This window comes from Thermothelomyces heterothallicus (genome assembly GCF_042370625.1).
Source record: "Thermothelomyces heterothallicus CBS 202.75 unplaced genomic scaffold P884_scaffold_9, whole genome shotgun sequence".
Taxonomy (NCBI): domain Eukaryota; kingdom Fungi; phylum Ascomycota; class Sordariomycetes; order Sordariales; family Chaetomiaceae; genus Thermothelomyces; species Thermothelomyces heterothallicus.
In genome coordinates, this window is record NW_027192570.1 from 1,007,892 (window position 1) to 1,033,892 (window position 26,001).

Sequence of the window (26,001 nt, forward strand, 5' to 3'; positions counted from 1 at the left end):
GTGTGTGTGTGTGTATGTGTGTGTGTGTGTATGTGTGTGTGTGTGTATGTGTGTGTGTGTGTATCAGGTCTAAGGCACTCTTCTCTTATAACACGTCTGAGGCGTTATATACACACTCTACAACCCCTTGTATCCCGACCGTCTACCTCTCTAACTCCTCTCATACAAATGTCCTGCACGGGTAGCTGTTTTTTTGGGAAGGGAGGAGGGGGGGAAAACACGGTTAGCAAATCGTCTCTAAGCCAGCCGAGCCCAGCAGCTGCGGATGCACTCACTTCTCTCCATACGACTGCTCCGAGTCCAGGCTATACTTGTGCACGTCCCACTTGCCCCCTTGCAGGCTCTGCCCGCTAGGCAGCGGGGGAAGGCCGCCGGTCATCTCGAGGACCCTCTTGGCGGCCTCGACGCCGCTGTTCTCCAGGTAGCCGGCGACGCCGAGCTCCTTACCGGATTGCTCGGCCGCCACCAGCGCCTTGCTGCCGTCCTCGCCGATCAGCTCGACGCGCGGCTGGGCGGCGCTGCCGACGGTGAGCAGGGCGACCTGCTGGGCCTGGTTGATGACGCTGGGGCGCGGGTAGTTGCGGCGCACGTCGCGCTTCCAGTACGGGTTGTCGGCGATGTCGCCCGCCGGCGCGGTGACGGGGTCGTCGTACTTGAGCGGGTCGTTGCTGCCGGGCGCCGGGTTCCGGTTGTACGGGTTGAGCGGCACACCGTTGGAGCGGTTCGGGTCGATGGCGGTCGCGCGCCGGATGCGCTCCCAGATGCCGGTCGATTGGAGGGTGTATTTCTGGGCCGGGGGCAGGTGGTGAGCGTGTGCATGTTAAGAGAGAGAGAGAGAGAGAGAGAGAGAGATAAAGAGAAGAGGGAAAATGGGAAAGAAAGGGTGGGGGTCGGAGGGTTCGGGTAATTCGAGCATGATCGAAGACGACGAGGATCAGGTTGATTCTCCCTCTTTCGGAATGCCATTCAAGAGAGTGTGGGCTCCCAAACTCACCTTCGAAATGCTGACGACTCCGCCAGCAGCGGAGGCTGCCGCCTTGGACGCCATGGTGGCAGCAGTAGCGGGACGTGTGGGAGCTGTTTCCGGGTCTGGATGTGCAGTTCGCCGTCGATTCGAGCAAGGCGTTGGTGAACTCGGCCAAGGCAGCTCGAGGGCCGCAGTTTAGCCGGCCAATAGCGCACTGGCCATCTCTCTACCGTTAGTTACTTCGCAGCGTTAATGAATGCCAAGCACGAAATCAACTTCCCGACAGACAGAGGACTTCGTACCTTCGTACTGTACAGTACACTGCAAGTACGGATCCGTACAGTATATTCCAACCTCGATACTCAATCAACTCGGTACCTGAACTTAAGAGTTATTCGGCCATTTCACTGGGGGGTATACCGTGACCCATTGCTACCAGTTCAAGAGCCTGGGCCACAGTAGTTAACAGGGATCGCATTGACCACCTCCGACTCCTCAGGCGAAGCTCGACTGGAATCTTTTCCCGGAGAAACAGTCTGCCACGACCGAAATTGCACCATGCCACATGACAAAGAGCGCAGGCCGTTAACGGTCGTCGAACCCCCCTTTGGCAACGGACACCGAGTATGAAACTCAATGGCACCGCGACCGCGAGGGTGGCGAAGCACAAAGCAGAGCTCAAAAATCCACTAAGCTGCAAGTGCAAGTCCAATGGCTCATTCCAATGCCCCGGTGTCTTTTGACGTTCTCACACAGCCACGGCACCCGTTCATTGTGTCCTTAGTTAGTGTGTGTGTGCGTGTGTGGATAGGCACGCTGCGCAGCTGGAGGGCGAGGCTACCGGGCCGTCTGGGTGTCACCTACAGTTCCCGTTATCTGGCCGGCCCCCCCAGACGGCACCTGCCACGGGCCCTTTTTTTTTTGCTCCAGCTGTGCTGCTTTGCCCGTGCTCTGCCGCAGCAGCGGAGCTTCTTCAAACCGAGACCACCCCCCTCTCTCTTCCAAAGCCGGCCTGGCCTCGTCTGGGGGTCGCGCCTTTGTCTGATTGGTCAGCCGCTGCGCAACCAGCTCAACCTCCTGTTTACCTCCCCAGAGCTCCCGACTTCTTCTCCTTCTGTCTCTCTTCCCAACTTTTGCCGTTAGCTTCTCCCGTCCCCTTATATCTCGGTCGCGACCAGGTAGCGACCGCCCCTTTGTAGCCCTCACTCGCCCAATCGGATATTCTCGACTCCCCCGATATCTTCTTGTAAGCCCGTAACTGAAGCCGCGCGAGCGCGCAGCCCTACCTACCCCTTCAACGCCCATCATGCCTATGGAACTGCGCAAGCGCAAGGAGGCCCCGGCGCCTCCACCTCCGGTGCGGAGGAAGACGACCAAGACGGCCAAGACGGATACCGCCTCCAGAGCCAAGAGAGACGCTGAAGAGAAGGCCGCCCCGGTCGCCGCAAGCACCAATGGCTCCTCTTCACCCGGCGTGCCCGCCGTGGGCGACATCATCAACCTCGACGGATTCGGCGGCGAGATCGAGACCAACGACGGCACCAAGACCACCCTCAAATCCCTCCTTGATGCGAGCAAGGCGGGCGTGGTCATCTTTACCTATCCCAAGGCTTCCACACCAGGATGTAAGACACTTGATGGCTATTGAGTTTCCTGTTGAACCATTTCTAACCGTGGTCTCCTTCCTTTTTTTCCCCTCCCGACCCTGCAATACAGGCACCCGCCAGGCCTGCCTCTTCCGCGACTCGTACGAGGCGCTCACCTCGGCCAGCGGCCTGGCCATCTACGGCCTGTCGACCGACTCGCCCAAGGCCAACACGACCTTCAAGACCAAGCAGAACCTGCCGTACCCGCTGCTGTGCGACCCGCAGGCGTCGCTGATCGGCGCCCTCGGCCTCAAGAAGCAGCCCCGCGGCACCACCCGCGCCGTCTTCGTCGTCGACAAGGCCGGCAAGGTGCTCGCCCTCCAGCCGGGCGGGCCCGAGGCCACCGTCGCCGTCGTCAAGAAGCTCGTCGAAGAGCTGCCCTCGGGTTCGGCCTCTGCTCCTGCCGAGCAAAAAGTCGAGGCGGAACAGGTGGAGGAGAAGAAGGAGGAGAAGGAGGACAAGAAGAAGAAGGAGGAGAAGGAGGAGGAGGGCGCCGGGGCCGAGAACAAGTCCGAGGACGCTCCCAAGGCTGAAGGTGAGGGCCAGGGTGAGAGCAAGAGTGAGGGTGAGACCAAGGACGAGACCAAGGCCGAGGGCGAGGCCAAGGCTACGGCGAATGGGGAGGAAAAGAAGAAGGAGTAGAATGAGGAAAGGGAAAAAAAAAGGAGCTAATGAGTGAGGGAGGGACGGGGGGAGAAGAAAGAACGTAACGAGAGGTGGGGCTTTTTCGTTCATGTCTTTGGTGGGCGCTTTTTGGATGGTTGCGGCGGTAAACCTCGGCAACTCGAGTGGTGTGTATATACTATACTGTCTTGTCATTTGCTCTTTTGGTACTTGTGTTTCTCTCTTTTCCACGATAGCGAGGGAAAAACAAACGGCGTGATTTCTATGTCCGCCACGGCCATCCTCCCCAACGATTGAATCTCTGAACTACTCGCGCGAACGAGCCCCCATCACATTCGCATCACTCACGCCCTGCTTCCTCTCGTTGCTGGTGTTGCTGGCGCCGAGCCCGCTCATCTTCACGCCTCGATTTCTGTGTGTGTGTGTGTGTGTGCCGTGTCAATCATCGAGTCTCGAGCGAGAAGGGGGGGAGGATTATATCCCAGGCCGAGCCTAGCTACTGGTTTGTCTTCCAATACCTAAAGCTCACTGGCAAGGGGAGAGAGCCTTAATCCATATGATACCAAGGGAAAAAAAAAAAGAGGGGGGGGGGGGAGAGGGAACGGGTTGCGTTACCGCATTGCTCCTCGCAGCGCGGATCGAGGACCGCGTATACCTACAACCGACCAATCAATCAATCAGCACGTCCCACTTTCCACTCATCTTCTTTTTGAAGGGGTAGCAACAGCAACAAGCCATCGAGTATCGAGTACTCACAAGAATAAGACCCCGGCCATGGTGAAAGCGGCCACAGGCGCCATGATGGTCTTGATGGAAAGCGCATAGTGGGTCAGCAACTCGTTTCTTCCGCAACTCTCCCGAGGCCAACGGATAGGTAGAAAATAAACCTGAGGCAACCTACCCTCGGGTTGATATTGCCTGACATTGTTCTATTCCTTGTTCATTTGGGATATGATATGGTTTGGTTTTGTGATGGTTGCAGGGTGGTTGTGGAACAGGTGGTGTGGGGGAAGTTGTTTGAGTGGTTGGCTTCGGGGAGGAAATGGGCGTTTCCTCGAGCATTTTCGTGGACCGATCGATTATCAGCTTAAAGAGTACCCATGGGCTTCCTAACCACCCCTGGAAGAGCACCACCATCATGACCCCCTTTGATAGGAAACCAGTACAACGCACCATTTCGACACGTTTTCATTCCGCTGGGAATTGGCATGTCAACCGGGCAGGCATCGCCTCGCCATGTATGAGCGATACAGTACCGAGTAAATCGAGACATGGCTTTTCTTCACTCCTCGTAGGTCGGCACATCATACCTCGGATTGCTCCTCCGTGCTGCCGCAAAAACGCCTACGGCCATCCTCTATACCTGTGCGTATGTATATGTACAATGTGAAACCACAGCCCAGCAGGGCCGTACTCTAGCCCAACCCTTCCTTACCTCTCTCTCTCTCCATCCGCCAGTGTATGCATGGCCCCTCCCCAACACGCCGCAATGCTTGCTTGCTAAAACCCAAAGCCGAGTAAGCCCGGGCCCCAGCTGAAACCGGGACCTCTGAGGAAAGTAGCTCGACTGCCCACCCAGTGCGCCTAAATCAGGGATGCAAGAGATGCCAGCCTGCCCAGCCGTCCGAAAATAGAGGCGGTAGGTAGAACAAAAAAGAATAGGAAAGAAGAGAAAAGGAAGACCCGTCGGTCCGGGAGAAATGAATGAGTGTGTTCCGCTTGCTTGCATGCATGCTTGTCCATCCGGTCGCTAAACACAACGCCCGCCCAAATCTATCACGGAACCGCGCGCCGTTTCGAGGCTGATGCGATTATCGTGCAAAGCAAGATACCCATTTACTCTTCGATGGGTACAATATGCCAGCTCCGTTGCCTGCCGCTGTCGTCGGTATGGGAAACGGGCCACCGAGAGGCGGCTAGGATGCCTCCTGCACGGATCGTGGACCGAAACGGTCCAAACTGATGCTCAAGAGCCCGAGAAAAGGGTGGAGGAAAACGCTGGCGAGATCCGTATTCATTCCACCGACTCTTCAGGTAAAGGTAGGTCGTAGACCCGGATATTCAAAGCGACCCGTCGGCCTATGGCCCCGGGAACGTTTGCTGTTCAAGCTGCTGCAACTGCAGCTTCTCTTTCCCGCCTAGGCGCGCGAGGTTAAGGTGACGCATCACGTACTCATACGTGAGCATTGTGACCGTCGCTGCCGGCACGGCGCGCATCATGTTGGTGCCCATACCGGCATAGAATGCCCGCCAGCCCTCCTCGCGAAGCATGATCCGGAACGTCGAGATGATGCCCTTGTACTTAGGCCCGGACTGCGGTTGCTGAGAAGCCCCGTTCACCCCGGGCTGGACGCCGCCTAAGCCCTCCATGTATTCGTGTCCTGGGATTGGCCGACGTTGTGTCTGTAGCCTTGTACGGATGACTTCGTGAGGGTACGTCGCGCTGCTGGCCAGTATTTTCGACATTATGGAGGCGGACAGTATGCCGAACCAGTGGGCTTTGTCGTCCCCGCCTTCTGTGACAGCTGCACCCATACCCCGGCCGGTGAACTTCACCTTGAGATACTCGTAAGCGGGAAACTGCACGGCCACGTGGGTAAGGCCGAGAAGGGCCGGCGTGAGGCCGGAGTAAAATGAGAGGATGCCCTCTGTCGTGTACATCTTGCGTGCCGCATCCCATGTGGACTTGTAGTGCCATGGCTGGTGCAGGGCCGGACGTGATGTTGGTGTGTTGGCACTTCTAGGGAGGAGCGAAAACTGTGTCCTGTCGTGGCTGATCGACTGTGACATGAGGCGGGTCTTGATGACCCAGATAGGATTCGTGACGATGGTGCTACTGCCGCCGGCCACAATCGAAGACCAGAAGTTGACGACAAAACTGTTTGCTGCAGAGAAGGTTAGCGGGAGAAGAGACTTCTCTTATAGCAGTTGAGGGAGGGAGAGGGGCAGCTCCTACTCTGATATTCACCCAGGAACCGCTTCGTCTTGTTGTAGACTGTGAACCACACCGCCCACGTCGGCAGGTAACCCATGACAATGGGCCCCAGGCCCCTATACAAGCCCCTGATCCCTTCTTGATTCCAAATGACACTTGCTGTTCCAAACAGCCCCTTGTAGATCCTCGGGTGCCGTGATCCTTGCCTGGCAAAGCCGCCCTGGGCTTGCAGTTTTGTCTTGATGACGTCGAGCGGGCAGGTGACGATGCCCGATGTGAAACCGCCTATTGCGCCGGCAAGCGCGTTGAATTGAGACTCTGAGGCGTTGACAGCCCATCGCTCCTTGAAAGTGAGCTTGGTTGACTTCGGCATCGCTTCGCTAGCCGCCGGACCGGCCGAACCTGCTCCTTCCGAAGGTGAATCCGCCGACCGAGACTGCGATAAAGCCCGACTCGCAGGCAATGCTACCCCATATTCTGCCGGAGATGCAGGTGCAGGTTGTCCGTGTGGAGAGAGGTGTGGGTTGTGAGACATGCCGCCCCTCTGGAGGCGCAGAGTCGCGATTCTCGATTCTCTATTCTCGATTCTCGATTTTCGATTCTCGGCTCTCGATGGATAATTTCGCAAGTGTCGATTACGTCTCTAGATTTACCAAAGACAAGGACTTTCGAGCGAGGCGGGGCAGGTGTTGTCGTCTCGTGTAGTGGCCGTGTGTTAAATCATCGAGGGGCAGCGGCCAGTGTGCTTGGTTGTCTGCGATTCCCTCTGATGCCGATGTGCGGGGGAAGGCGCCCGCGCAGGCAGGGGATCGTGACGGCCCTCAGCGATTGTCACTTGTCATGGACTCGGGTGCAAGCGCACGAAGCGGGTGCTGTGAGACGAGTGAAAGTTCGGCTTGGAAGCGGTGGGCGAAGGAATGCGCCCCGGTGGTGAGGAGACTGGTTTGCAGTTGGAAGGCGGAGGGAGGGTACGGGCTCGAAGGAAGGGGAAATGCGCTTGGCGATTGCGGGTGGACCGGGTAGGTGGATTGCACAATCGGCCGGTGCGGAGAGCCGGTGAGCGCCGAAGGACGGGCTATTCGCGAATTTGAAAACTCGTGAGGACCAACGCGTGATGGGTCTCGCTGATGGGTTGATTCGGCTCTTTTCTCGAGCTCCGTCAACGCAACGATTACTGAAGCACGAGGACAATCAACCGACGATCGGGATACCGAGGTGCCGGCGTTTACACCGGCCGGTCCGCGTCTGAAACAGGAAGCGGACTAGAGCGATGTAAGGCGCGTATATTTCGTACTGCGCACACTAAAGACGGTTTGCCGCAGTGTGATGCGATGCTTCAACCGCCTTTTGCTTCTTCAGCTTCAGCTGTCCTGGGTTGAAATACATTGACGGCCAGCTAGTCCTGTAACGCCGTATATCCGCAAGCTCGGTTGAGATTTCCTGCGAGCAGGGTCTTTGACGTCTACCAGATACCTATCGAGTAGTTTATCGGGCGAACAACGCTCGGCTGCTGACCCATTACCTCATCGTGCCGACCAACAAGTCAATGCTACCTACTATGTAATCCGTACATACTTTCCGGTGCAAGTGTGTTGAGGGTTGTGTAACATACGTAATAACTTCTTCCTTACGTGACAAGGGAATTGAAATGCCCGAATATTCAGGCACCAACACAGGCACGCACGGTAAATCCCGGGACAGCTTCCCAGCTAACGTTAAACAACTGATTTCGCGGCAATTTGGTTGATTTGGTGACAGCTGCCTTTCAGAAAGAAGCTCACCACGTCTCCCCCGCGAATCACCCACACACCGTCGCCATGCCTGTCGCGCCATCCCTCCACTCGGCCGCCGTCAAGCGGCCCTGGCTCATGAGCCTGCTCAAGCCGCTCGCCAGCTGGTACACCAACGCCGCCGGCTACCGTCAGATGGGTCTCAAGTGCGTTCGACTGCCCTCTCCCAACGAACCCTTACTCGCTTTCCCCTCCCCCTTTTTCCCCAGGCTACGATGCCAATTGCTCCGTAGCGAGCGTCCTTAGGGGGGATCGATTGAGTTGACGGGTGCCGCTAACGCCCGCGCGAACAGGGCCGACGACCTGATCGTTGAGGAGGACGAGAACGTCCTCAAGGCGCTCAGCCGCCTGTCGCCCAAGGAGAGCTACGACCGCATCTACCGCATCCGCCGCGCGACGCAGCTCAGCCTGCAACAAAAGATCCTGCCCAAGCACGAGTGGACCAAGCCCGAGGAGGACGTGCCCTACCTGTCGCCCATTCTCGAGCAGATCTACGCCGAGAACGCGGAGAAGGATGCTCTCGACACCATGACCGTTCTCAAGAAGCACTAAGCGAGCGACGGAGGAAGAGGAAGAGTACGATCCGGGACACGGGTGTCGTGGTTGGATGGGGGATTGTACTTTTAGCAAGGGGAGTCGCGCACCGTGAGGCACATAGAGGTAGCGGGGCGGTGTAAAAGGGAGAGAATCTTCAGCCGTTTTCTGACTCTGAGGAGACGAGCTGGCCTGTATGTGTATAGACCTCGGATTGTCCGTCAATCGGAACTCGCTCGTCCAAAATGTTCTTTTGCTCTTTCCTGGCCACTCCACAGCGGACGACATCGAGGGTGGTTCCGCGCAGGTAATTGGGCTCCGGGCATCTGCGGAGTGAGCTCTTAACCATACGCAAACGTAAATGTGTTGGGCTGTCCGCCTATTTTTGGCTGCCCGAGGATGCTTTCAGGTAAGTGGCCACCGCCGCCTGCTAGAAAATTACTATTTAATTAAATCACACCGACCATTGAACATTCCCAAACCAATAATTGCATTGCAAGCAGCCCTTTGAACGCCGAAGATATTAAGCAATGAGACAGACGATCCCTCAAACGTCCGCATAGGAGCAGTGAGGCTCCCAGCATTAAACCAGCAATCATCCCCAAAAACATGTTGATCGATGCCCCAACCCGTTAGAATGCTCGTGACAGCCACCGCCGGTTTCCCGCCCAGATGTGAGCGTCCCGGCCTCCTTCCATTTCCCAACCTCTAGCCCAAATGCGCACCGGTAAGCCCATCCTTCCCAACGGCCCAACTAATGAAGCACTGCCTCTCTTTCTCCCACCCTTAATGCCCCAGGGCATCATGATAAAATAAATAACCGAAAAAAAAAAAAAAAAAAAGAGTTCCCCAACGAGGCTTGGAGGTCGCCGAAGGAGTCGATGCAAATGCGAAGCTCACACCAGGCCTAACTTTTCCAGATAAACGAAGCAGACTGAGGGAAAGTTCGGAGAGAGAGAAAAAATGACCCTTCTCTTGACCGCTGAACGCCTGTCTCCAAAGTTGATTAGAGTTCGTAGTTCGGTGTCCTCAAAGAGAGGGGAGAGCTGCGGTCCAACAAAACGAGGGTGACCGCCTTTATTAGCGGCACATCTCTCAATTGTGCCCACAAAACTGACGAGGAAAGGCAGATGCGGAACGCTTATAGGTTTCCGCCCTTCTCTTCGGTGTCGATGTGCCAGACGACGTAATTAGGCAGGCCATAGACACCATAGCCGGCACGCTTGGCCATCTTTGCAAAGCCTTCCGTTTCTGCTTGGTTCTCGAAGGCGTAGCACGGAAAGTTGATACCTAGGACTAGGTAAGCGTTGAACTCACATGCCTTCACGAGAACCGCATACCTGATCGGTGCACATCGGCCTTGACGATGATGTTGACGCCACCGACGCCGTCCAGCTCAATTTCCTCATCCTTGTTGTTCCGCCAGTCGCCCATTTTCGCCATGTACGTCCGCCCCGTGTCGAACTCTTTGTAGCCTGGCGCGGAGTCAGTTTTGACTGACAACACGGCACGGGAATTGTGGGGATCGCACCCTCAACCAGGATCGTATCCTTGTCCAGGCTCGCGGCCAGCTTACGAGCTTTGTCCGACTCGATCCATGAATTGTAGTCAACTGATACCCCCGGTTAGCTCCATTCTTTTGCAGAGACAGCGTGGACTGGTCCAAACCCACATCTGCCTTCGATATCGCGGCCGTTCTCGTAGCGATGGAACCAGATGTCTGGTCCAGGTCAGCTGCTGCACGAGGACAAACTTCAAGCGGGCCGGTCCGTACTAGGAACAAGAACATCCCTATCGTGGGCGATGAAGTCCTCGATAATCTTATCGGGGCTGTCGACAATATCCGCATCTCTCCAGTACACCCACGAATGCTCGGGCTTGAGCGCCGAGTATAGCAGGTAGTTCCGCGCCCTCCCAAGAGCCTTGCGTCGGGGCGCCTGGGCGGCGAAGCCGTGTCGGTCCTCAACATCCTGGCTCAGCGTGAAGCCGAAGTCCTTCTTGATCACCATAGCGCTTCTAAAGGGAACGTTGTCCGGGCGCTTCTGAATCCGGTCAAGCTCGGCGGCGAGGACAGCCATCGTATCGTCCGTGCTATCGCTGACGAGGAAAGCAAGGTCGATGAGGTGGTGGGGGTACGTAAGCTTGGCGATGAGCTCAAAGTACTTGGAGAGGTATCGGGAGGCATCCTTGAGCGGAGTGAGGATGAGGACTCGCTCATTGTTCTGGATGGCTCTGGTGGTGGACTTGACTGGGTTTAGGTCGACATATTGGATGGTCGACGAGTTGATCTCCAGCGGGGCGTGGTTGTTGAATATGACAGGGGTATTGAGGTGGGATGACCATGCTGCTTGTTCGTTCGGCGTCATCTCCATGGGCGGTTTCGAGGGGCCCCAACAGTAGAACCTGAAGAAGGAGGGCCAGTTAGCGATACGGGAACCTTGCTTTTGGGCACGGCGATGAGGTTCGGAACTTCAGACCTCTGCATCTCGGGTGCTGAGCTTCGGATGCCGCGCCATAGCAGCACTACTACGCTGGCGAGGGCTATGAGGAGGAGGAACCGCGACCTGGTGAAGAACACCAATATTGCTCTCCTCGGAGGGAGATTTGCTCTCGCGGCCTTCCAGCTGACGCCGCCCTTGGGAAGTAGCATTTTCGAGTGTTTCGGTCGCACTCAGCGATTGCACAACACCAAATGGCGCGGCTGCGACGTTGTAGCGCGGCCGTAGCCGGTTGCTCCCTGGTGCGTTGCAAGACGAGCCAATCCAGGAACCGGGTCAAGACGAGAGCTCCGTGGGGGTTGGGGGCCACAAAGTATCACAGCAGACTGCTCCGATTAGGTGCGGCGCAGAGAACACGGTGGGTACGGAGGGCGTTGTAGGTCGTTGTTCGATTTGAGCGAATATCCTGGCGTCGGAGGGCTTGGCTTCGTCTGTATGCGTATGCTGTGGCCGCGGGTGGGAAATGTTGCGAGCTGGTTCCAGGCCATGAATACGGGAACCACGCACCTCATCTCGATTGCATTTAGCGTCTGGTGCTTGGCAGGGAAAGCGCCAGGACTCGAAGCCAAGGGGGTCCACTTTTTTGACGTGCTTGGACAAGCCTCCTCAGAGAGATCCCTTCGGGCCTCGACCTGCTAACTACACTAGTTAAAAGATAACTAGTTAACGAAGGGATCTCGCCCAACTGGATCCCCCAGTTGCGAAGGCAAAATTTTCTTGAAACAGGAAACAGCCGAGCGACAATTTATTACCTCTTTATTGTAATCGTACTTTAATTTCCCTTACTTCACCTGTGTGGGAAGCAAAGCAAAACTCGAGTCTTAAACCGAGTACGGATTACACACAAAGAGCTGCAAAAAGGGTAGGATAGCGGGTCTTGTGATGCTACTGCCTCTCCGACCCTTCTCCGGACCACGCAGTTACATATGAATGTACGTATGTACGCACAGTGGACTTGTTTGTGCATACTTGCAGTGTCGTATTGTAGGTATGTACGGAGTACGCTTGTACGCAATTGTCCCTTGAGCATGCAAAACAGAACGCCGTCCCGAAGGTGTAGTCTCTGCCACCTGGCCTGTCTTATCCGGCCCCTGTACGTCCGTAGGTGATTCTAGATTTCGCTGTACTTGGCACTTCCAAGCATCTTGGCTTCAGGTCTTCCAGAAGCAAGCTTGGCCGTCTTGGCACCAGAAGTGCCGCTGCGGTTAACCCGATGGAGCTGCGGAGTATCCGTACTGTACGTCTCTCAGTTCATGCCACGTGAGCAGGCGCCGGGAGCGCGATGACACGCTGAAGGGCGCGCGTTCTTACTCGCTTAAGATGCGTCTCCCCCGGGCCTGGTCGAAGACGGGAGCGATCCGCTTTCATTTGCAGCAAAACTGTGTGCAATGTGTACGAAAGTGAGGAGAAAAGAAGAGGGATTTCTCGGGCCTTGAAATCTGCATCCTCTCAGGTCTCCTCGGTTTCGATCGTCCACCACCCTAAGCCGAAGCAGTGTGGCCTTGGGAGCAGCGATTTTAAGGTTGACAACGGGCGAACTGGCGCACCGTGTTTCGTCTCCTTAGCGCGCCAAAGTGCTGCATTGCGACCCTCTATTCTTACCTTGAGGGAACATATCACTAAGCCGGCAAATCGAGGATCCCCCTCCCCCCTCTTACTCTATCTGCTGATTTGCCGCGTGAACGGCCCGATCGAGTTTCTCGAGAGACGACGGTCATGGCATCACGGCGATCTGCGCGGCTGGCTGCCATGGCCAGCGACGCCAAAATTGCCAATTCAGCGCCTCAGCCGCTGCGCCAGTCATCGTCGGCGACAAGAAAACGAAAGGCGGCATTACAAGCTCCGGCTGCCGAGAAGCCAGCGGACCCTCCATCCACACCACGGAAACGACGAGCGAAAGGGTCCGACGATGCGCCCGAGACGCCGACGCCTGTCGCAGTGAGCCTCATCGCAGAAGAAGCGCACACGCAAAAGCCGAAGCCGGCAGCAATCGCCCGCCTGGCGGACCCGAACCGCACCAATGCGCTTCTACGTTCCCCCAAGACATCGCGCATTATCGTCCCCACGCTGGTCGAAGCTGTGCCTTCCAAGCTGCGAGACCGTAACAAGTCTACGGGGCCGGCAGCAGCAGCGGCCGCATCAGAAGCAGCAGTAACGACGACGACGACTAGACCAACAACAACAGCTAACCTACTAGAAGAGGCCTGCGCACACCTGATCAAGGTCGACCCGCGCATGAAGCCGCTCATTGAAAAGCACTACTGTCGCATCTTCTCGCCCGAGGGCCTCGCCGAGCAGATCGACCCCTTCGAGTCTCTCTGCAGCAGCATCATCTCGCAGCAGGTCAGCGGCGCCGCCGCCAAGAGCATCAAGGCCCGCTTCATTGCCCTTTTCAACAACAGCAACAACGGCGGCGGCAGCAACGGCGGCGGCAGCAACGACAACAGCAACAACGACAACAACAATAGCCACACCGCGGGCGCAGGCGCGGATAGAGTAGATGGAATGGATAGAGTGGATGGAGTGGATAGAGTGGATGGAGTGGACGGCCCCGCCGCGGCGGCGACCTTCCCAAGCCCGGCCGAAGTCGCCGCGATGCCGCTCGAGAGGCTGCGGACGGCGGGGCTGTCGCAGCGCAAGGCCGAGTACATCCAGGGCCTGGCGGCCAAGTTCGCGACGGGGGAGCTGACGGCGCAGATGCTGGCGGACGCGCCGTACGAGGAGGTGCTGGAGCGGCTGACGGCGGTGCGCGGGCTCGGCCGGTGGACGGTCGAGATGTTCGCGTGCTTCGCGCTCAAGCGGATGGACGTCTTCTCGACGGGCGACCTGGGCGTGCAGCGCGGCATGGCCGCCTTCGTCGGCCGCGACGTCGGCCGCCTCAAGGCCAAGGGCGGCGGCGGCGGCGGCGGCAAGTGGAAGTACATGTCGGAGCGCGAGATGGAGGAGATCAGCGACCGCTTCAGGCCCTACCGGAGCCTGTTCATGTGGTACATGTGGCGCGTCGAGGAGACGGACGTGAGCACCATGGAGAAGTAGGTGGGATGTTATTCCCCCCCAACATGCCGCGGGCGTGGGTCGCAGCTCTGTGGATGTATGTACGCGTAGTGCAGCTGCCGGTACACGACGGCTGCTTCTGAAATGACCCCGAGGGCCCTGATGGTAGTGTATGTACAGTACTCTACTGTACGGGCGCTCGCCGTAACAGCGCTTCCAAGATCCTCGCCTGCGCGTCTACACATACAACAGTGTGGTGTCAGTGCTGCCAAAAAAAAAAAAAAAATTGAAGACTCCGGTCTATACAAGCCATTGACCTTGAGATCTGCCGCTGCCAATTCCTGCCGCCTGCCGATCAACAGAGGGGGTGATTGAAACCAGATAAGGAGCTCCCTGGCAGGGACAGACCAGATCTGGCATGGTTCATGCGCCATACGTATGTACAAGCACGGAATGCGTATGATGGAACCAAGTGGCATTGCAGTGAGGAGGGCGGTTTCCTGGGACATGAGACGGGAAGACGGGAGGCTTCTCATGAACCGGCCGCGCATTCTCAGCCACTGCAGCTCGCCGCCACTCCATCGGCACGGAATAGAACCATACTGTAGTCCGTACGGTCCAGTACATACGTCGATGCGCAGACCTACAGAGTGTGTTGGAAGCACCACGGTCACCGGAAGCCGATCGCAGGCGGCGACGGGCGCAACGAGCTCACTCAAGGCGACGTCTGAGAGAGAGGGTACTCTTCCGCTTAGTTATTGATTCAGTGATATCCACAACGATGGTGCGTCAGAGTACAGATAAACAACATGCACAGCCATCGGCTGAATGACAGGTAACGTTAGTTACATAACTGACGCAATCACGCTGGAGGCCGCCTACTACATAACTACACTAGAGTTTGCCGCACAGCCATCCTCTGCATGTAGTCGCCTGGGAACGTCAAGTGTATTCTACGGACATTTGTGTATCTGCCGCAGCATATTCCATACACCTTTAAAAGTCCTCCTTCCTTCGATCACGGCGACACAAATGCAAAGCACCTTCTTGGCATCGTTTGTGGCATTGCAGTCGTCATGCTGGATGCTTAGTTAGTTCCGGAGCACCCCATGCTTTCCTGCTCAAGCGCGTGTTAACCTTGTTGATTGATGCATACTTGAGTACACTGGACTTTTCTGGCCCATTTTTACTGCATGTAATCCGTGCATACGCGGGCATCCAGAGACTCGAGATTGCTCGGGGACGCTCGTAGAGCGCCAGAAGTATTCGTATTAGTCTTTTGATCTACTCCGTATAGAGAGTCCTCTGTTCGTACCTTGCCACCTTAGAGAAAGAGCTGGTACTACTCAACTTGGGTTGCAAGGACGTAATTGTATTCCGTACGATATATACGGATTACACGACAATTTATTAATTACTATACCTGGCGGGCCAGCCCATTCGTTACTCTCCGGATTACAGAGTATAGTTGATGAAGGACGCAGATCGGGATCGGAGGGTGGCTGTGGCTTTCTAGGAGAGACGAAACGAAATTGGATGTGCAATGTTGTTCAAACGTTCAAACCCACAGAGCAATCAGGGGGGGCTGCTTGGATGCCATGGAGATCGTCTCCGTACCAAAAGTTGGGGGGTGGACTTGCGCTTCGCTTCGATTTGATTTGGCCAATCAAGCATGGCTCAAGGGTGAAGAAAGTGCCTTCGTATCGCCGTTTTGAGTCCCGCTCCGGGTTGCCAGCGCTGCAAAATTGGGAGCGAATTATATGCGAGGGTGGCCTTGACTTGATTCGTATCGACGGGCGAGATTGCCCTTCCTTCCTCGGCTCGACAGGCCTACAGTAGTGTGTGTACTGTCGTAGTGTACTGTACGGTAGTTATTCAGTATTTTATACGGATTACTCCGTACTCCGTACTAGTTACATGGTAATAGCTCCACCAGAGGAGGCACATGAGCGGCGGACCACTATCCGATCCTTGGGTGATGTTGGATGCGGTCTAGTTTCGGCGCTTGTTTATCACCACGGCTGCGAGGCACGGACAATATCCGTACATACAACAAAGCGTGACCCTGCCTGCAGCAGGATGCGTAATGTAACCGGCAGGCAGAGAAGGAGTTTTATTTTTTGTGTTCGATTCCCAAACACGGACGGCGCGCTGGAACCTTCCCTGCGTTTCCTGTATGACGTCTGCCGAAATCAGAGATGCAGCCATGGCTCGGCCAAGCTTGGAAGTTGCAATGGCTTTTCCGGGGGGTCCTTGTCCAGGGCCAGAGCGAGAATGACCACTAAGAGCACGCCCTCATCTCGCCAAGCTTCGGACGGGATCGGGAAAGGCAGGACGAGCCAGAACGCGTTGGGTCGTTCAATGGCTCGTCCTTTTGTGTATCAAGCCATGAAACCGAAGAGAAAGCAAGAGAGAGAGAGAGACACAGGGGGAAAAAAAAAGAAGGGGTTTCAGGTCGACACCATCGTGCATGGTAGTCACTGAGGGGGTACAGAGAGAGGCCAATGGATTTGCACAGGAAGGACTCCTCGATTCCACAAAAGTTCAAGACGAAGCCCCTGAAAAAGCTGAGACAAGCAACGGGGGTGGCACCGAGGGGGGGTCTGTCCGCGCAACTGCCAACCGGCAAGGGGCGTGTCCAGATCACTGCTGGCCCACTTGTAATAATTGAGCTCCAATTAGTTACCCCTTCCCAGCAGGTTTCTGCTTTGTTTTCTCCCCCTTGAGCCCGAATCTCTCTTCCTCAAGTCACACCTCTTTCTCTCCTTCCCGTTTTTCATCGCCTTCCTTCTTCCCTCCTCTCGTTAACCTTAGCTTCGCTTCACTCGTTACTCTCGTGCGGAAGCAGAGGTCAAACCACGACCATCGTCCGTTTATTTTTTTCTTTTTTCGCGAATTGGAACTTTCGGCTCTTCCGGCGCATCGCTCCGGAGACCCTACCACCAACAACCGACCGCGAACCATTTCGAAACATCAGCAACCCCATCCATTGAGAAAGAGGTGTGTTGTCATCAATCCCTAGGTTTGCGCCCGCAACTTGAAGAAGGCAGGTGCCCAGCGATGAAGAGCGCCGCCATGTACAAACATGTCCCATCCCTCTCCTTCCCTGAACCCTCCACACTGCACGAATCACTCTTACCACGTTCCGGGCTTGGGTTTCGCGAGTCGGACTGAGTCTCCTGATCTCAACCGGCGGGCTTATCCCACTGCGCTGATGTGCGCTTTCAGCCCCGATAACCCGGTCCAGAACACGGCGGCAAACCGACGGCAGAAGTTCCCCGGATTATTTGGTTCCTGATACGGACCTCCGGGGGAGCGGGTCAATACTTACAGCACTGTCTTTTGCCTCGCGCTTTCCTGTTCCGTCTCATATGGCACACATGGTCAACCTTGAGGGCTTTTCCGAAGATTAGTTCGCTCAGGGTCGTCTCATTCTCGCTGCTTCCATCCTATCACCCCCCATTTTTCATTACCGGCTTCGGCTCTCGCAATTGAGAGAGTTCCTGCATCGCGGTTTGACGATATAAGTCTAACAAGCGAGAAACAGCAGACTTGGTGAAAATGTTTGTCAAGCATCTTCTTCCTGCCTTCGTGGCAATCGGCTCAGTAGCAGGTCAGTGCCCACATCTTTATCATTCGTGACGATTCGTGTCTCCCTGATTCAGGCGCTGACCTCGATGGTGCAGCCCAATCTTCCTGCTCTTCCAAGACGACCACGATCAATAGCCAGGACGATGTCAGCAAGATTTCTGGCTGCAGGAAGGTGGAGGGATCCATCGTGCTGGGTTCGGAGAGTGGCGCTACCATCGACCTCACGGGCCCTCGGGAGATCACTGGCGACCTCATTGTCCAGAACAATGGCCAGATCCAGACCCTGCAGAGCTCGAGCTTGGAGTCCATCGGCGGCAAGTTCGAGATCAACAACGCGACGAGCCTCAACGTCATTTCGTTCGAAAAACTCACCTCGGCCACCACCGTCGAGTGGGTGTCCGTCACCCGCCTCGACACGCTCACCCTTGGGCCTCTGACCAAGGCTAAGAGCGTCCGGTTGAGCGACACCTTCCTCAACACCCTGGACGGCTTCGCTCTCAGCACCGTCACCGACCTGAAGCTTGACAACAACCGCCGCCTGTCCAAGTACACGTCTGAGCTGACCAGCCTGGACGGGCAGCTGGTTATCCAGGCCAACGGCTTGAGTCTGGAAGTGGACCTGCCCAAGCTTGTCTGGATCACGGAGATGGCCATTGCCAACGTGACCAAGTTCTCTATCCCGCAGCTCCAGGTCGTCAACGGCTCGGCCCGCTTTGACTCCAACTTCTTCGAGACCTTCAGTGCCCCCAACCTCACGCACACTGAGGATGGCGACATCTCGTTCGTCGGCAACGGTTTCCTCAAGAACATGTCATTCCCCAAGTTCACTGATCTGAACGGTGGTCTTCTCATTGCCAACAACACCGGCTTGGACCGCGTCACCTTCTTCCCCAAGCTCGAGAAGGTTACCGGTGCGATTAAGCTGCGTGGCAACTTCACTGAGTACGCTTATGCTTATCTGACGAATGCTGCCTTGTCGGAGACTAACATTGAAAACAGGATCTCGTTCCCCGCGCTCGATAACGTCAAGGGCGCCGTTGATATTTCCAGCACCGCAGACATTAGGAAGTCGTGCGAGAAGCTCTCGGAGTCTGCTCCTCGCAGCCAGGGCGGCGACGGCAAGATCGAGGGTGTCTTTACCTGCACGGCTAACAACGACAAGGCGAACGAGGATACGGACCAGTCGACTTCTGGCTCTGGCCAGGTTGATGGCTCTGATGAGACCGACAAGAACAGCGCTTCCGGTGTTGTCCTGAATGCCGCTCTGTTTGGCCTTGTTGCCGTTGCCGCTGTTGCCTCGGCTCTCTAAAGCATGGTTATGTCGTCGACCTGGGATCCTGGAGTTCAGTTTGGTCGGGCAAATGCGAGTTCTCTGTGCTGCGAACACGGTCGGATCAATCAACACCACGGCGCACCCCTGTCTTTCCTTTATACGGACTCTTCGAGTTTTCTGCTTTTGCGCCCCTCCGCATACCCACCACGCGTTTTACGTGTGCTACATACTGTCACCGCTAGACTTAATATCTCGATAGAGACGCTGGATTTGTTGATTTGATTTTCTTTCTGCCAGACTCCGTGTAACACAGGCCTCATTTTCCCGCTAGGAGGGTAACTTGCGTCAGTGCTGGACGGCATTTTGGCGTAGGTGCGCTAAGTTCCGCCAGAATGATTCCTGGCGCTGGATCCACGGTTTTGGGTGTACGACAAGGTTTGACCAGGTGGGAATGAGCCACTCACAGAAAGAAAAGGTCCCCTGGGGTGTGGGGAGGTTCGGGGGAGTCTTGTAGTCTAGTCAGTTGGTCAACAAAGGGTAATAGTCGGCGTCTTCATCGATTAATTGTCTATTTGTTTTGTATCAAGTTCAATTCTTGTATGGACTGGGGAGTTGTTAAACTTGGGGTGCTTGCCCCTAGCTGCGTGCGTCAAGTGTTCGCAATGCGATGCTTCTTGCCGACTTCGGCTCAGTTGCCCAGGACATGATCACGCTCTCGGCCCTTGCATTCACAGCTTCTACCGCAAAGATGACCACATCTAGCGAACTAGCACAGGACCGGTGTAGTGGAACATTCTGAGGTTCAGATAACGCAAGGATATTATGTAGCTCATCCGATGGTCTCCGAGTAGCTCGGCGGCGGAAAACGGAACGTGTATTCTATCCGTCGTATATTCCCTCCTCGAACTTGTCCTCGTCATAGAACCGCGGGACGATCGAGTTCCCGTTGAATATCCTGCCTTCGAGCGCATTGACGGCCTATCACCCACACGCGCGCGCGCAACCAGGACATGTCAGCGTACTGGCTCTCGACAACAACAATGACAACGCTAGAAAGGGTAGGGGCAATGTGAGAGAGAGAGAGAGGGAGGGAGGGAGGGAGGGAAGGGAACGGACATGAAGGGAACGGACATGCGAGATGCATGAAATACACACGCAAAGATAACGAAGAAAGCTTAAAAAAAAGAACTCACCCTTAGAGCCGAAACGGCCTCCACAAACTTGATAAAGACGCGGGCCCTCTCGACGTCCACCACGATCCTCTCGACCCGCCCGTACCGCTCCCCGCACTCTTCGCCGATCTCCTGGCCCAGTCCGGCCTCGACCTCGGCCTCGAGGTCCGGCATGTTGTCGAGCATGCGGTCGAGCACGACGACGACGGAGGTCTTGCCGAACTTGCCGACGCCCACGCCCACGCCGCCATCCCCTCCCGCCGCCGCTTGCTGGGCCCCGGGCTGGGGCTGCCGCGTCGTCGCTGTCGCTGTCGCTGTCGCTGCCGTCTTGGGCGCGATGATCCGCCCCCGCCCGGCCGGGGTGGCGAAGCCGCCGCCCTCGGCGTCGGGCCGCCGCTTGCGCCTCTCCACCTGCACGCGCAGCGCCGAGGTGATGCCGGAGGAGGAGGCGCCCAGGCCGGTGCCCTTGGTCCAGCCGTACTTGGCCATGAGGCGCTGCGCGAAGCCTTTCTGGCCCGGCCGGGCCGTCCGGCCCTGGTCTCCGTCCTGCTCCTGCTGTGGCGCCTGTGGCTGTCCCGAGACGGGGTCTTGGGTTGTTGTTGTTGTGGTTGTTGTTGTTGTTGAGGGGGCAGGGGGCAGCGGGATGGCGGCGTAGTCGACTTCGGGGTCGTAGTCGGAGTCGGTGTCGTCGTCGTCGTCGTCGTTGTTGTTCCCGCCTTTGGTCGCGTCCACGTCCATTGCGTCGGGCGGAGGAGGCGGAGGAGGTTGAGTGTAGCGGACCGGCGCCCGCGAGATGGTGGCTGTGCCTGTGTCTGTTGGGGGAGGAGGAGGAGGAGGAGGAGGTGGTGGTGGTGGTGGTGGTGATGGTGTCGTTTCTGGGGGAGGCGGCGGAGGTGGTGCCATGCCGGAGAGCGCCAACCGCCGGGCGTAGGCATCGTCGCCAGTAGCATCGTCCGGCACGGGAGCAGCGGCCGGGGGGGGCGACATGGGCGGCGGTGCGAATGTAAGCGACGGCGGAGGCGCAAATTGATCTGTAACGGCGTCAACATCATCTTGCCCCACGGTGAGCCAAACCTCCCGAGAATGTGACTTACTGCCCAGCCCGGTCCTCCCCGCCCTTTCCTCTTCCTCATCCTCCTCACTCCCGTCCTCGCTCCCACTCCTGTCCCTCCTCCGATGGGCATACAGGACCGCCTTCCACTCCCGAATCTCCCTGATGCGCTCCTCGCTTCTCAAGTACTCCTCGACATTCGTCGGCCTGGCGGGGTCGTACAGCTCATCCCAGTCGGTCTCGCGGGGCACGTCCTCCCTGTTCTTCTTTTTCTTCTTCTTGCGCCCGCCGCGTTGCCGCTTCTCGCCCGTCCCGTAGTACAGGTACTCGTCTTCCTCGGTGGCGGCCCAGTCGGCGAGGGTGCTCCGTGGCTGGGCGGGCGCGGCGGTCGTCGAGGTCGCCGCCCCTGCCGACGTTGCTGCCGGGATGGCAGGAGGGGCTTTGGGGAAGCCGGGCTTGGGTTTGGTGGACGGCTTGTTTAGTTGCGGGCGACGGATGGGTTGGAAGCGGAGAGCTAACGGCAGGTCCGTGTTAGATATGGCTTCTAAACATTGTACATACATACAAGCAAGCGAACTGGGGCAAACATGCCTGGGTCAATGGCCTTCTTCGCCGGCGCATCCTCCTTGTCGTCCTTGAACAGCACCGGGTCGCGCGAGATGGAGGCCGAGCCGTCGCCCTCGAGCAGATTGGCATAGAGCGACATGCCGGTGCGGCCCGGCGGTTGCGGAGGTGGCGCTGACATTCTTGTGTCGCTGTGACCTCTCGATGTCGAGAGTGTACGTCGTCGTTGCCGTCGTCGGCCGTCGTCGGCCGTCGTCGTCAAAAGATGACTATCTTGGAAGGCCAAGATTAGCCCGAGAAGGTGTGCAAGGAACACACGGGCTTAGAGGTTGCCCGGCGCCACTGAACGCGCTGCAATTCAATGGCGCGGATAGCTAGTTACATACTACGTAGTACTCCATAGTAGGCAATACTTAATTAGCGCGCTGCCGTTCGGTGGGGCTTAGCCTTCCAAAGCATTAACTACGGTCAGGTGCCAAAAGTCTGGGGCCAGCCCACATACTTAACGCGTTTCGCGACATACACGCATAGACTATATATTTTCTTCTACATACAACAACTCAGCCAGATGGGGATCAATTTAGAAGATTTTGCCCGGAAATTAACGGCAAACCATAGCCGTAACAAGGAATTAAGCCCCCAGTTACGCGTTGCCATTTGCGCGCTTATAGCTGCAGGTCGAAGCGAGCGGTCCGTAGCCAGCCTCTTCGGCGTCTCCCGACACGCGATACACCATGCCGTCGAACTCTGGGAATCTCACAATACATTCGAATCTCGACCTCGGACCGGCCGTCCACAGGTTCTAACACGGAAAGCAAAGCGAAACATCGCTCGGATGGTAAAAAAGGACCGCCATTTGACCATAAAAGCCCTAGTTGACAGGGTTGGTACAGGAGTGCCTGACCTAACTAACGCCTGCCTGCAGTGTTCGCCACCGTAGCGGCAACCACCTGACAGCCCTCTCTGGCGGTTAAACAGGACCACCGCCAATACTCGAGAATAGAATTTGAAGCCAGCAAGGCAACGCCCTCGTATGTCATTGCAGGGCCCTAGGCCATCTTACCTCATTCCAATTTCCGGCGGTCTTAGGTTTCGCTCCAATTACGCTAACGGTGCACATAGATTTGGAGCGCATACTCGTTCGAGACCGAAGCGCTAGGCAGAAGACACTTTTTGAAGACTGCTCACAGCCAAGGTTACAATAGTATATAGTCTTCGGGTATTTTGGTCGTTAAGAAATAACCAATGCTCGCTTCAAAACTCCTCCTGTGCGGCCTCCCAGATCGATGTCCCCCCAACACAAAAAAAAAAAACCATTCTATCTTAGTACCTTCTCTCTCTGGGCAACTTCTTCGCCTCGAGCACTTCGACGTCCTTCTTGTCATAGTAGTGCCCGCCAAACTCGGTCAGCCACCTCGGCTCGACCGGGATGACGGACCGGACGTACTCCCTCGACGTCACCACCAGCTCGTGGTAGATGATGACCTTGGGCGGCGGGTCCATCGACTTGACCACGCTGCTCGGGTGCACGTAGACGGTCATGTTGTTCTTGAGGGTGCGGTAGCCGTCGCCGGCGCGGTTGAGCCGGGCGGCGTTGAGGAAGAAGGCGGCCGTGAGCGCCCGCAGCACCGGCTGCATGTTGGCGATGCCGCCGCACGACGACGTCGAGCCCTCCAGCACCCGGTCGCACAGCTTGGCCAGCTGGTCCCGCACGTCCCGCGCGCGCGTCAGCGACCGCTGCGTCAGGAAGTTCTCCCTGGCCCAGATGGGCGAGTAGTCCGCCTCGACCCACTGGTTGTACACGTTGAGCAGCGTGAGGTGGTCGCCGCCGTCCTTGACGGTGAAGCGCGCGCGCGCGCTGTCGGCGTGCACCTTCTTGTCCTTGGGGCGGAAGAAGAGGGTCCCCACCTCGCCCAGCATCGACACGATCGTCAGGACCTCCTCGACGCAGCCCTCCTGCGTCGCCGCGATGAGCGCCTTGGCCAGCATCGGCTCCGTCGGGAACTCGCCCATCTGCCGGCCCACCCGCGTCAGGGCGCCGGCGCTGTTGAGGGCCCCGAGCGCGTAGAGCATGTTGAGGGACTTGATGAGGAGCTCGGTCGGCGGCGGGTCCAGGAAGTCGAAGCCCAGCAGGTCGTCTATGCCGAGCGCCTTGAGCTGGAGGACCACGCTCGAGAGCGAGGTACGCTGGATCTCGGGCGTCGGCGACTCGTCCATCTCGGACAGGTACGCGTATTTGGTGTAGAGGCGGAAGCACTTGCCGGGCCGCACGCGGCCGGCGCGGCCCATCCGCTGGTTCGCCGCCGCCCTCGAGCAGGGGACCACGGCGAGCGTCGACTGGCCGGTGGTGCCGACCGGGCTGAACGTGTTCTCCTTGACGTAGCCGCAGTCGATGACGTAGACGATGCCGTCGATCGTCAGAGAGGTCTCGGCGATGTTTGTCGAGAAGACCACTTTCCTCGCCCCCGGTGGTGTCGGCTCAAAGATCTTGGCCTGCATCTCCGAGGGCATGTTGGCGTAAATGGGCAGCGCGATGATCTCGGGCACCCGACTACCCAGCTTCCTCTTGATCTCCTCTACCCGCTCGCACGCCCGGTCGATCTCTTCTTGGCCGGTCAGGAAGACGAGGATACCGCCTTCCGGCTGCGTCGCGTGGATCTGAAAGACGGTGACCAGGCTCGCTTCCAGATAGTTGCTCTCGGGCGCCGAGGTGTAGTAAGTCTCTACCGGGTGTACGCGGCCGGGGACGTTGAAGATGGGGGCGTCGTCGAAATATGCGCTGAACTTCTCGGCGTTGAGCGTGGCGGACGAGATGATCACCCTCAGCTCCGGCCTTGCGCGTGCGAGATCCTTGATCAGCGCCAGCAGGATGTCCGTGTGCACCGTCCTCTCGTGCGCCTCGTCGATCATGATGGCCGAGTAGCCCTCGAGCGTGGGCGAGGTCACCATCTCCCTCAGGAGCATGCCGTCCGTCATGTACTTGAGGATGGTCTTCTCGTTGGTGCAGTCTTCGAACCGGATCGAGTAGCCCACTTCGTGCCCGATCCTCACGCCCATCTCGTCGGCGACACGGGCAGCGACGCTCATGGCTGCCACTCGACGCGGCTGCGTGCAGGCGATCTTCATGCCGTCCTTGGTGAAGCCTGCCTCGTGCAAGTACTGCGGGATCTGCGTCGTCTTTCCCGAACCCGTCTCGCCGACCAATATGAGCACTTGGTATTCTTTGACGGCGTCCAAGAATGCGTCGCGGTACGCATAGACGGGTAGGCTCTTGCGGACCTCCTGTATTGTCTTTTGGGCCTTCTCTGCCGCGTCGATCTTCTCCTTCAGGATCCTCTGCTCCTGGGTTAACCCATCGGTTGGCTGGGCGTGCTTGGCCGCGTCGCGGACAAAGGTGATGGCGTCCTCGTCCAGCAAGAAGTCATATTCGCCGTCGTCCTCGCGCTCGCGGCTCTGTATCTGCGCCTTGGCCTTGACTGTCTGCTCGCGCTCCCACTCCTCGTATTCCGTTGCGTGCTTCTCGTTGCCGTACGCATCCCGCTCGACATGGCGCTTGTAGAGGGCCTCTTCTTTCTTCTTGCTGTCGACGCCGTATTGGTCCGGTAGCCGGTAGCCGTCCTGGTAGTCGTCGATGCGGGCCCGCTCTTCGGCCAGTCGCAGGATCTCGCGGTTCTTTGCGAACTCGGCCTTCTCCCGCTCGGTCAAGCGGACGCCCGACCTCAGCTCGGCTGTCTCCTCTGCGACCTGTTTCCGCAACAGCGCGAGCTTCTCGGCCTCTCGTTTGGCGAGGTACTGCTGGCGGGACTTGAGCCGCAGCTCGGACATCTTCGAGTCGTCGTCGCGCCTCGAGTCGTCGCGCTTCGTCGAGTCGCCCCGACCCGTCCTCGAGCCGCCATCCCGGTCGCCGCGTGGTGACCGCGAGCGGCGCCGAGGAGACTCGTCGCCGTCGTGTCGTCTGCTCTTGTGCCGTCGAGGCGATGTAGATCGATCGCGGGACCTTGATCTGTCGCGTTTGCGATCTTTCCGGTCTTTCCTGTCTCGCCTCTCCCTCCTGTCGTCCCTGGAAGGAGGCGCCGGCTCATCGTCCATCGGGACGAACGCGTAGCGTTTGGACGACATTGGCGGGGATGAGGGAGGTTATGTGGACAATCGGTGTGTGGTGGTTCGGACGGCTCGAACGGGCTGAGCAAGGTATCGACGGCAGCGGCGAACATCTTCGCTTGCCATCCTGCAACAGCACTCACAGTAAGGCCCCAGATTCTTATCTTATCGGAGCACCTCTGCGTGGGCCCGAGTGCTGGCAGCAATGCCCGGGTGCTCCAAAAGACCCCACCATCCGGCAAGGCTCCACAGCTCCAGATC

The 26,001-nt window shown here is 57.5% G+C and overlaps 11 protein-coding genes across 11 annotated transcripts; 5 read left to right on the top strand and 6 right to left on the bottom strand.

The window, feature by feature from the left end:
- Positions 1–271: 271 nt before the first annotated feature.
- On the bottom strand, positions 272–1,048 carry P884DRAFT_198748 (uncharacterized protein; the record flags this gene model as incomplete). The annotated part of the gene is made up of 2 exons (XM_069438172.1): positions 272–787; positions 995–1,048. The coding sequence occupies 2 exons, from the start codon at positions 1,046–1,048 to the stop codon at positions 272–274; spliced, it is 570 nt and encodes a 189-aa protein (XP_069298314.1).
- An 873-nt stretch (positions 1,049–1,921) lies between these two features.
- P884DRAFT_242479 (thioredoxin-like protein) lies at positions 1,922–3,466 on the top strand. The gene is made up of 2 exons (XM_069440273.1): positions 1,922–2,592; positions 2,684–3,466. The coding sequence occupies exons 1-2, from the start codon at positions 2,274–2,276 to the stop codon at positions 3,253–3,255; spliced, it is 891 nt and encodes a 296-aa protein (XP_069298315.1). The 5' UTR covers positions 1,922–2,273; the 3' UTR covers positions 3,256–3,466.
- Positions 3,467–3,814: 348 nt separating this feature from the next.
- P884DRAFT_132975 (uncharacterized protein) lies at positions 3,815–4,503 on the bottom strand. Its single transcript, XM_069437217.1, has 3 exons — positions 4,139–4,503; positions 3,994–4,043; positions 3,815–3,892 (listed from the first exon to the last, which is right to left on the bottom strand). The coding sequence occupies exons 1-3, from the start codon at positions 4,411–4,413 to the stop codon at positions 3,849–3,851; spliced, it is 369 nt and encodes a 122-aa protein (XP_069298316.1). The 5' UTR covers positions 4,414–4,503; the 3' UTR covers positions 3,815–3,848.
- Positions 4,504–5,316: 813 nt separating this feature from the next.
- On the bottom strand, positions 5,317–6,707 carry P884DRAFT_198512 (mitochondrial carrier domain-containing protein; the record flags this gene model as incomplete). The annotated part of the gene is made up of 2 exons (XM_069438148.1): positions 5,317–6,122; positions 6,194–6,707. The coding sequence occupies 2 exons, from the start codon at positions 6,705–6,707 to the stop codon at positions 5,317–5,319; spliced, it is 1,320 nt and encodes a 439-aa protein (XP_069298317.1).
- Positions 6,708–7,989: 1,282 nt separating this feature from the next.
- On the top strand, positions 7,990–8,951 carry P884DRAFT_222917 (cytochrome b-c1 complex subunit 7; the record flags this gene model as incomplete). Its single annotated transcript, XM_069439536.1, has 2 exons — positions 7,990–8,108; positions 8,256–8,951. 2 exons carry the CDS (start codon positions 7,990–7,992, stop codon positions 8,512–8,514), a joined length of 378 nt encoding a protein of 125 aa, XP_069298318.1. The 3' UTR covers positions 8,515–8,951.
- Positions 8,952–9,637: 686 nt separating this feature from the next.
- On the bottom strand, positions 9,638–11,146 carry P884DRAFT_277258 (Anp1-domain-containing protein; the record flags this gene model as incomplete). The annotated part of the gene is made up of 6 exons (XM_069443053.1): positions 9,638–9,786; positions 9,837–9,971; positions 10,028–10,108; positions 10,169–10,216; positions 10,271–10,899; positions 10,974–11,146. The coding sequence occupies 6 exons, from the start codon at positions 11,144–11,146 to the stop codon at positions 9,638–9,640; spliced, it is 1,215 nt and encodes a 404-aa protein (XP_069298319.1).
- A 1,202-nt stretch (positions 11,147–12,348) lies between these two features.
- Positions 12,349–14,233, top strand: P884DRAFT_259066 (DNA glycosylase). Its single transcript, XM_069441308.1, has one exon. It carries the CDS (start codon positions 12,711–12,713, stop codon positions 14,028–14,030), a length of 1,320 nt encoding a protein of 439 aa, XP_069298320.1. The 5' UTR covers positions 12,349–12,710; the 3' UTR covers positions 14,031–14,233.
- Positions 14,234–17,549: 3,316 nt separating this feature from the next.
- Positions 17,550–18,888, top strand: P884DRAFT_198764 (uncharacterized protein; the record flags this gene model as incomplete). The annotated part of the gene is made up of 3 exons (XM_069438176.1): positions 17,550–17,601; positions 17,675–18,521; positions 18,579–18,888. 3 exons carry the CDS (start codon positions 17,550–17,552, stop codon positions 18,886–18,888), a joined length of 1,209 nt encoding a protein of 402 aa, XP_069298321.1.
- Positions 18,889–19,503: 615 nt separating this feature from the next.
- On the bottom strand, positions 19,504–21,988 carry P884DRAFT_259072 (uncharacterized protein). Its single transcript, XM_069441309.1, has 4 exons — positions 21,667–21,988; positions 21,119–21,589; positions 20,046–21,055; positions 19,504–19,830 (listed from the first exon to the last, which is right to left on the bottom strand). Exons 1-4 carry the CDS (start codon positions 21,818–21,820, stop codon positions 19,732–19,734), a joined length of 1,734 nt encoding a protein of 577 aa, XP_069298322.1. The 5' UTR covers positions 21,821–21,988; the 3' UTR covers positions 19,504–19,731.
- Positions 21,989–22,175: 187 nt separating this feature from the next.
- Positions 22,176–22,870, top strand: P884DRAFT_259073 (uncharacterized protein). Its single transcript, XM_069441310.1, has 3 exons — positions 22,176–22,477; positions 22,565–22,670; positions 22,762–22,870. Exons 1-2 carry the CDS (start codon positions 22,208–22,210, stop codon positions 22,577–22,579), a joined length of 285 nt encoding a protein of 94 aa, XP_069298323.1. The 5' UTR covers positions 22,176–22,207; the 3' UTR covers positions 22,580–22,670; positions 22,762–22,870.
- On the bottom strand, positions 22,871–25,850 carry P884DRAFT_259074 (P-loop containing nucleoside triphosphate hydrolase protein). The gene has a single exon (XM_069441311.1). It carries the CDS (start codon positions 25,756–25,758, stop codon positions 22,963–22,965), a length of 2,796 nt encoding a protein of 931 aa, XP_069298324.1. The 5' UTR covers positions 25,759–25,850; the 3' UTR covers positions 22,871–22,962.
- Between the last annotated feature and the right edge of the window lie 151 nt (positions 25,851–26,001).

What these genes read in the sequence shown, in the direction of transcription:
- P884DRAFT_242479 (XM_069440273.1), top strand. Translation starts at nt 2,274, where the DNA reads ATGCCTATGGAACTGCGCAAGCGCAAGGAGGCCCCGGCGCCTCCACCT. An exon ending in CAAGGCTTCCACACCAGGAT is followed by an intron (nt 2,593 to 2,683) that starts GTAAGACACTTG and finishes CCTGCAATACAG; the next exon opens with GCACCCGCCAGGCCTGCCTC.
- P884DRAFT_132975 (XM_069437217.1), bottom strand. Translation starts at nt 4,413, where the DNA reads ATGGTGCGTTGTACTGGTTTCCTATCAAAGGGGGTCATGATGGTGGTG. An exon ending in CAGGCAATATCAACCCGAGG is followed by an intron (nt 4,044 to 4,138) that starts GTAGGTTGCCTC and finishes CTTTCCATCAAG; the next exon opens with ACCATCATGGCGCCTGTGGC. An exon ending in ATGGCCGGGGTCTTATTCTT is followed by an intron (nt 3,893 to 3,993) that starts GTGAGTACTCGA and finishes GGTCGGTTGTAG; the next exon opens with GTATACGCGGTCCTCGATCC.
- P884DRAFT_259066 (XM_069441308.1), top strand. Translation starts at nt 12,711, where the DNA reads ATGGCATCACGGCGATCTGCGCGGCTGGCTGCCATGGCCAGCGACGCC.
- P884DRAFT_259072 (XM_069441309.1), bottom strand. Translation starts at nt 21,820, where the DNA reads ATGTCAGCGCCACCTCCGCAACCGCCGGGCCGCACCGGCATGTCGCTC. An exon ending in GGGGAGGACCGGGCTGGGCA is followed by an intron (nt 21,056 to 21,118) that starts GTAAGTCACATT and finishes ACGCCGTTACAG; the next exon opens with ATCAATTTGCGCCTCCGCCG. An exon ending in AGGCCGTTTCGGCTCTAAGG is followed by an intron (nt 19,831 to 20,045) that starts GTGAGTTCTTTT and finishes TGTGGGTGATAG; the next exon opens with GCCGTCAATGCGCTCGAAGG.
- P884DRAFT_259073 (XM_069441310.1), top strand. Translation starts at nt 22,208, where the DNA reads ATGGGGATCAATTTAGAAGATTTTGCCCGGAAATTAACGGCAAACCAT.
- P884DRAFT_259074 (XM_069441311.1), bottom strand. Translation starts at nt 25,758, where the DNA reads ATGTCGTCCAAACGCTACGCGTTCGTCCCGATGGACGATGAGCCGGCG.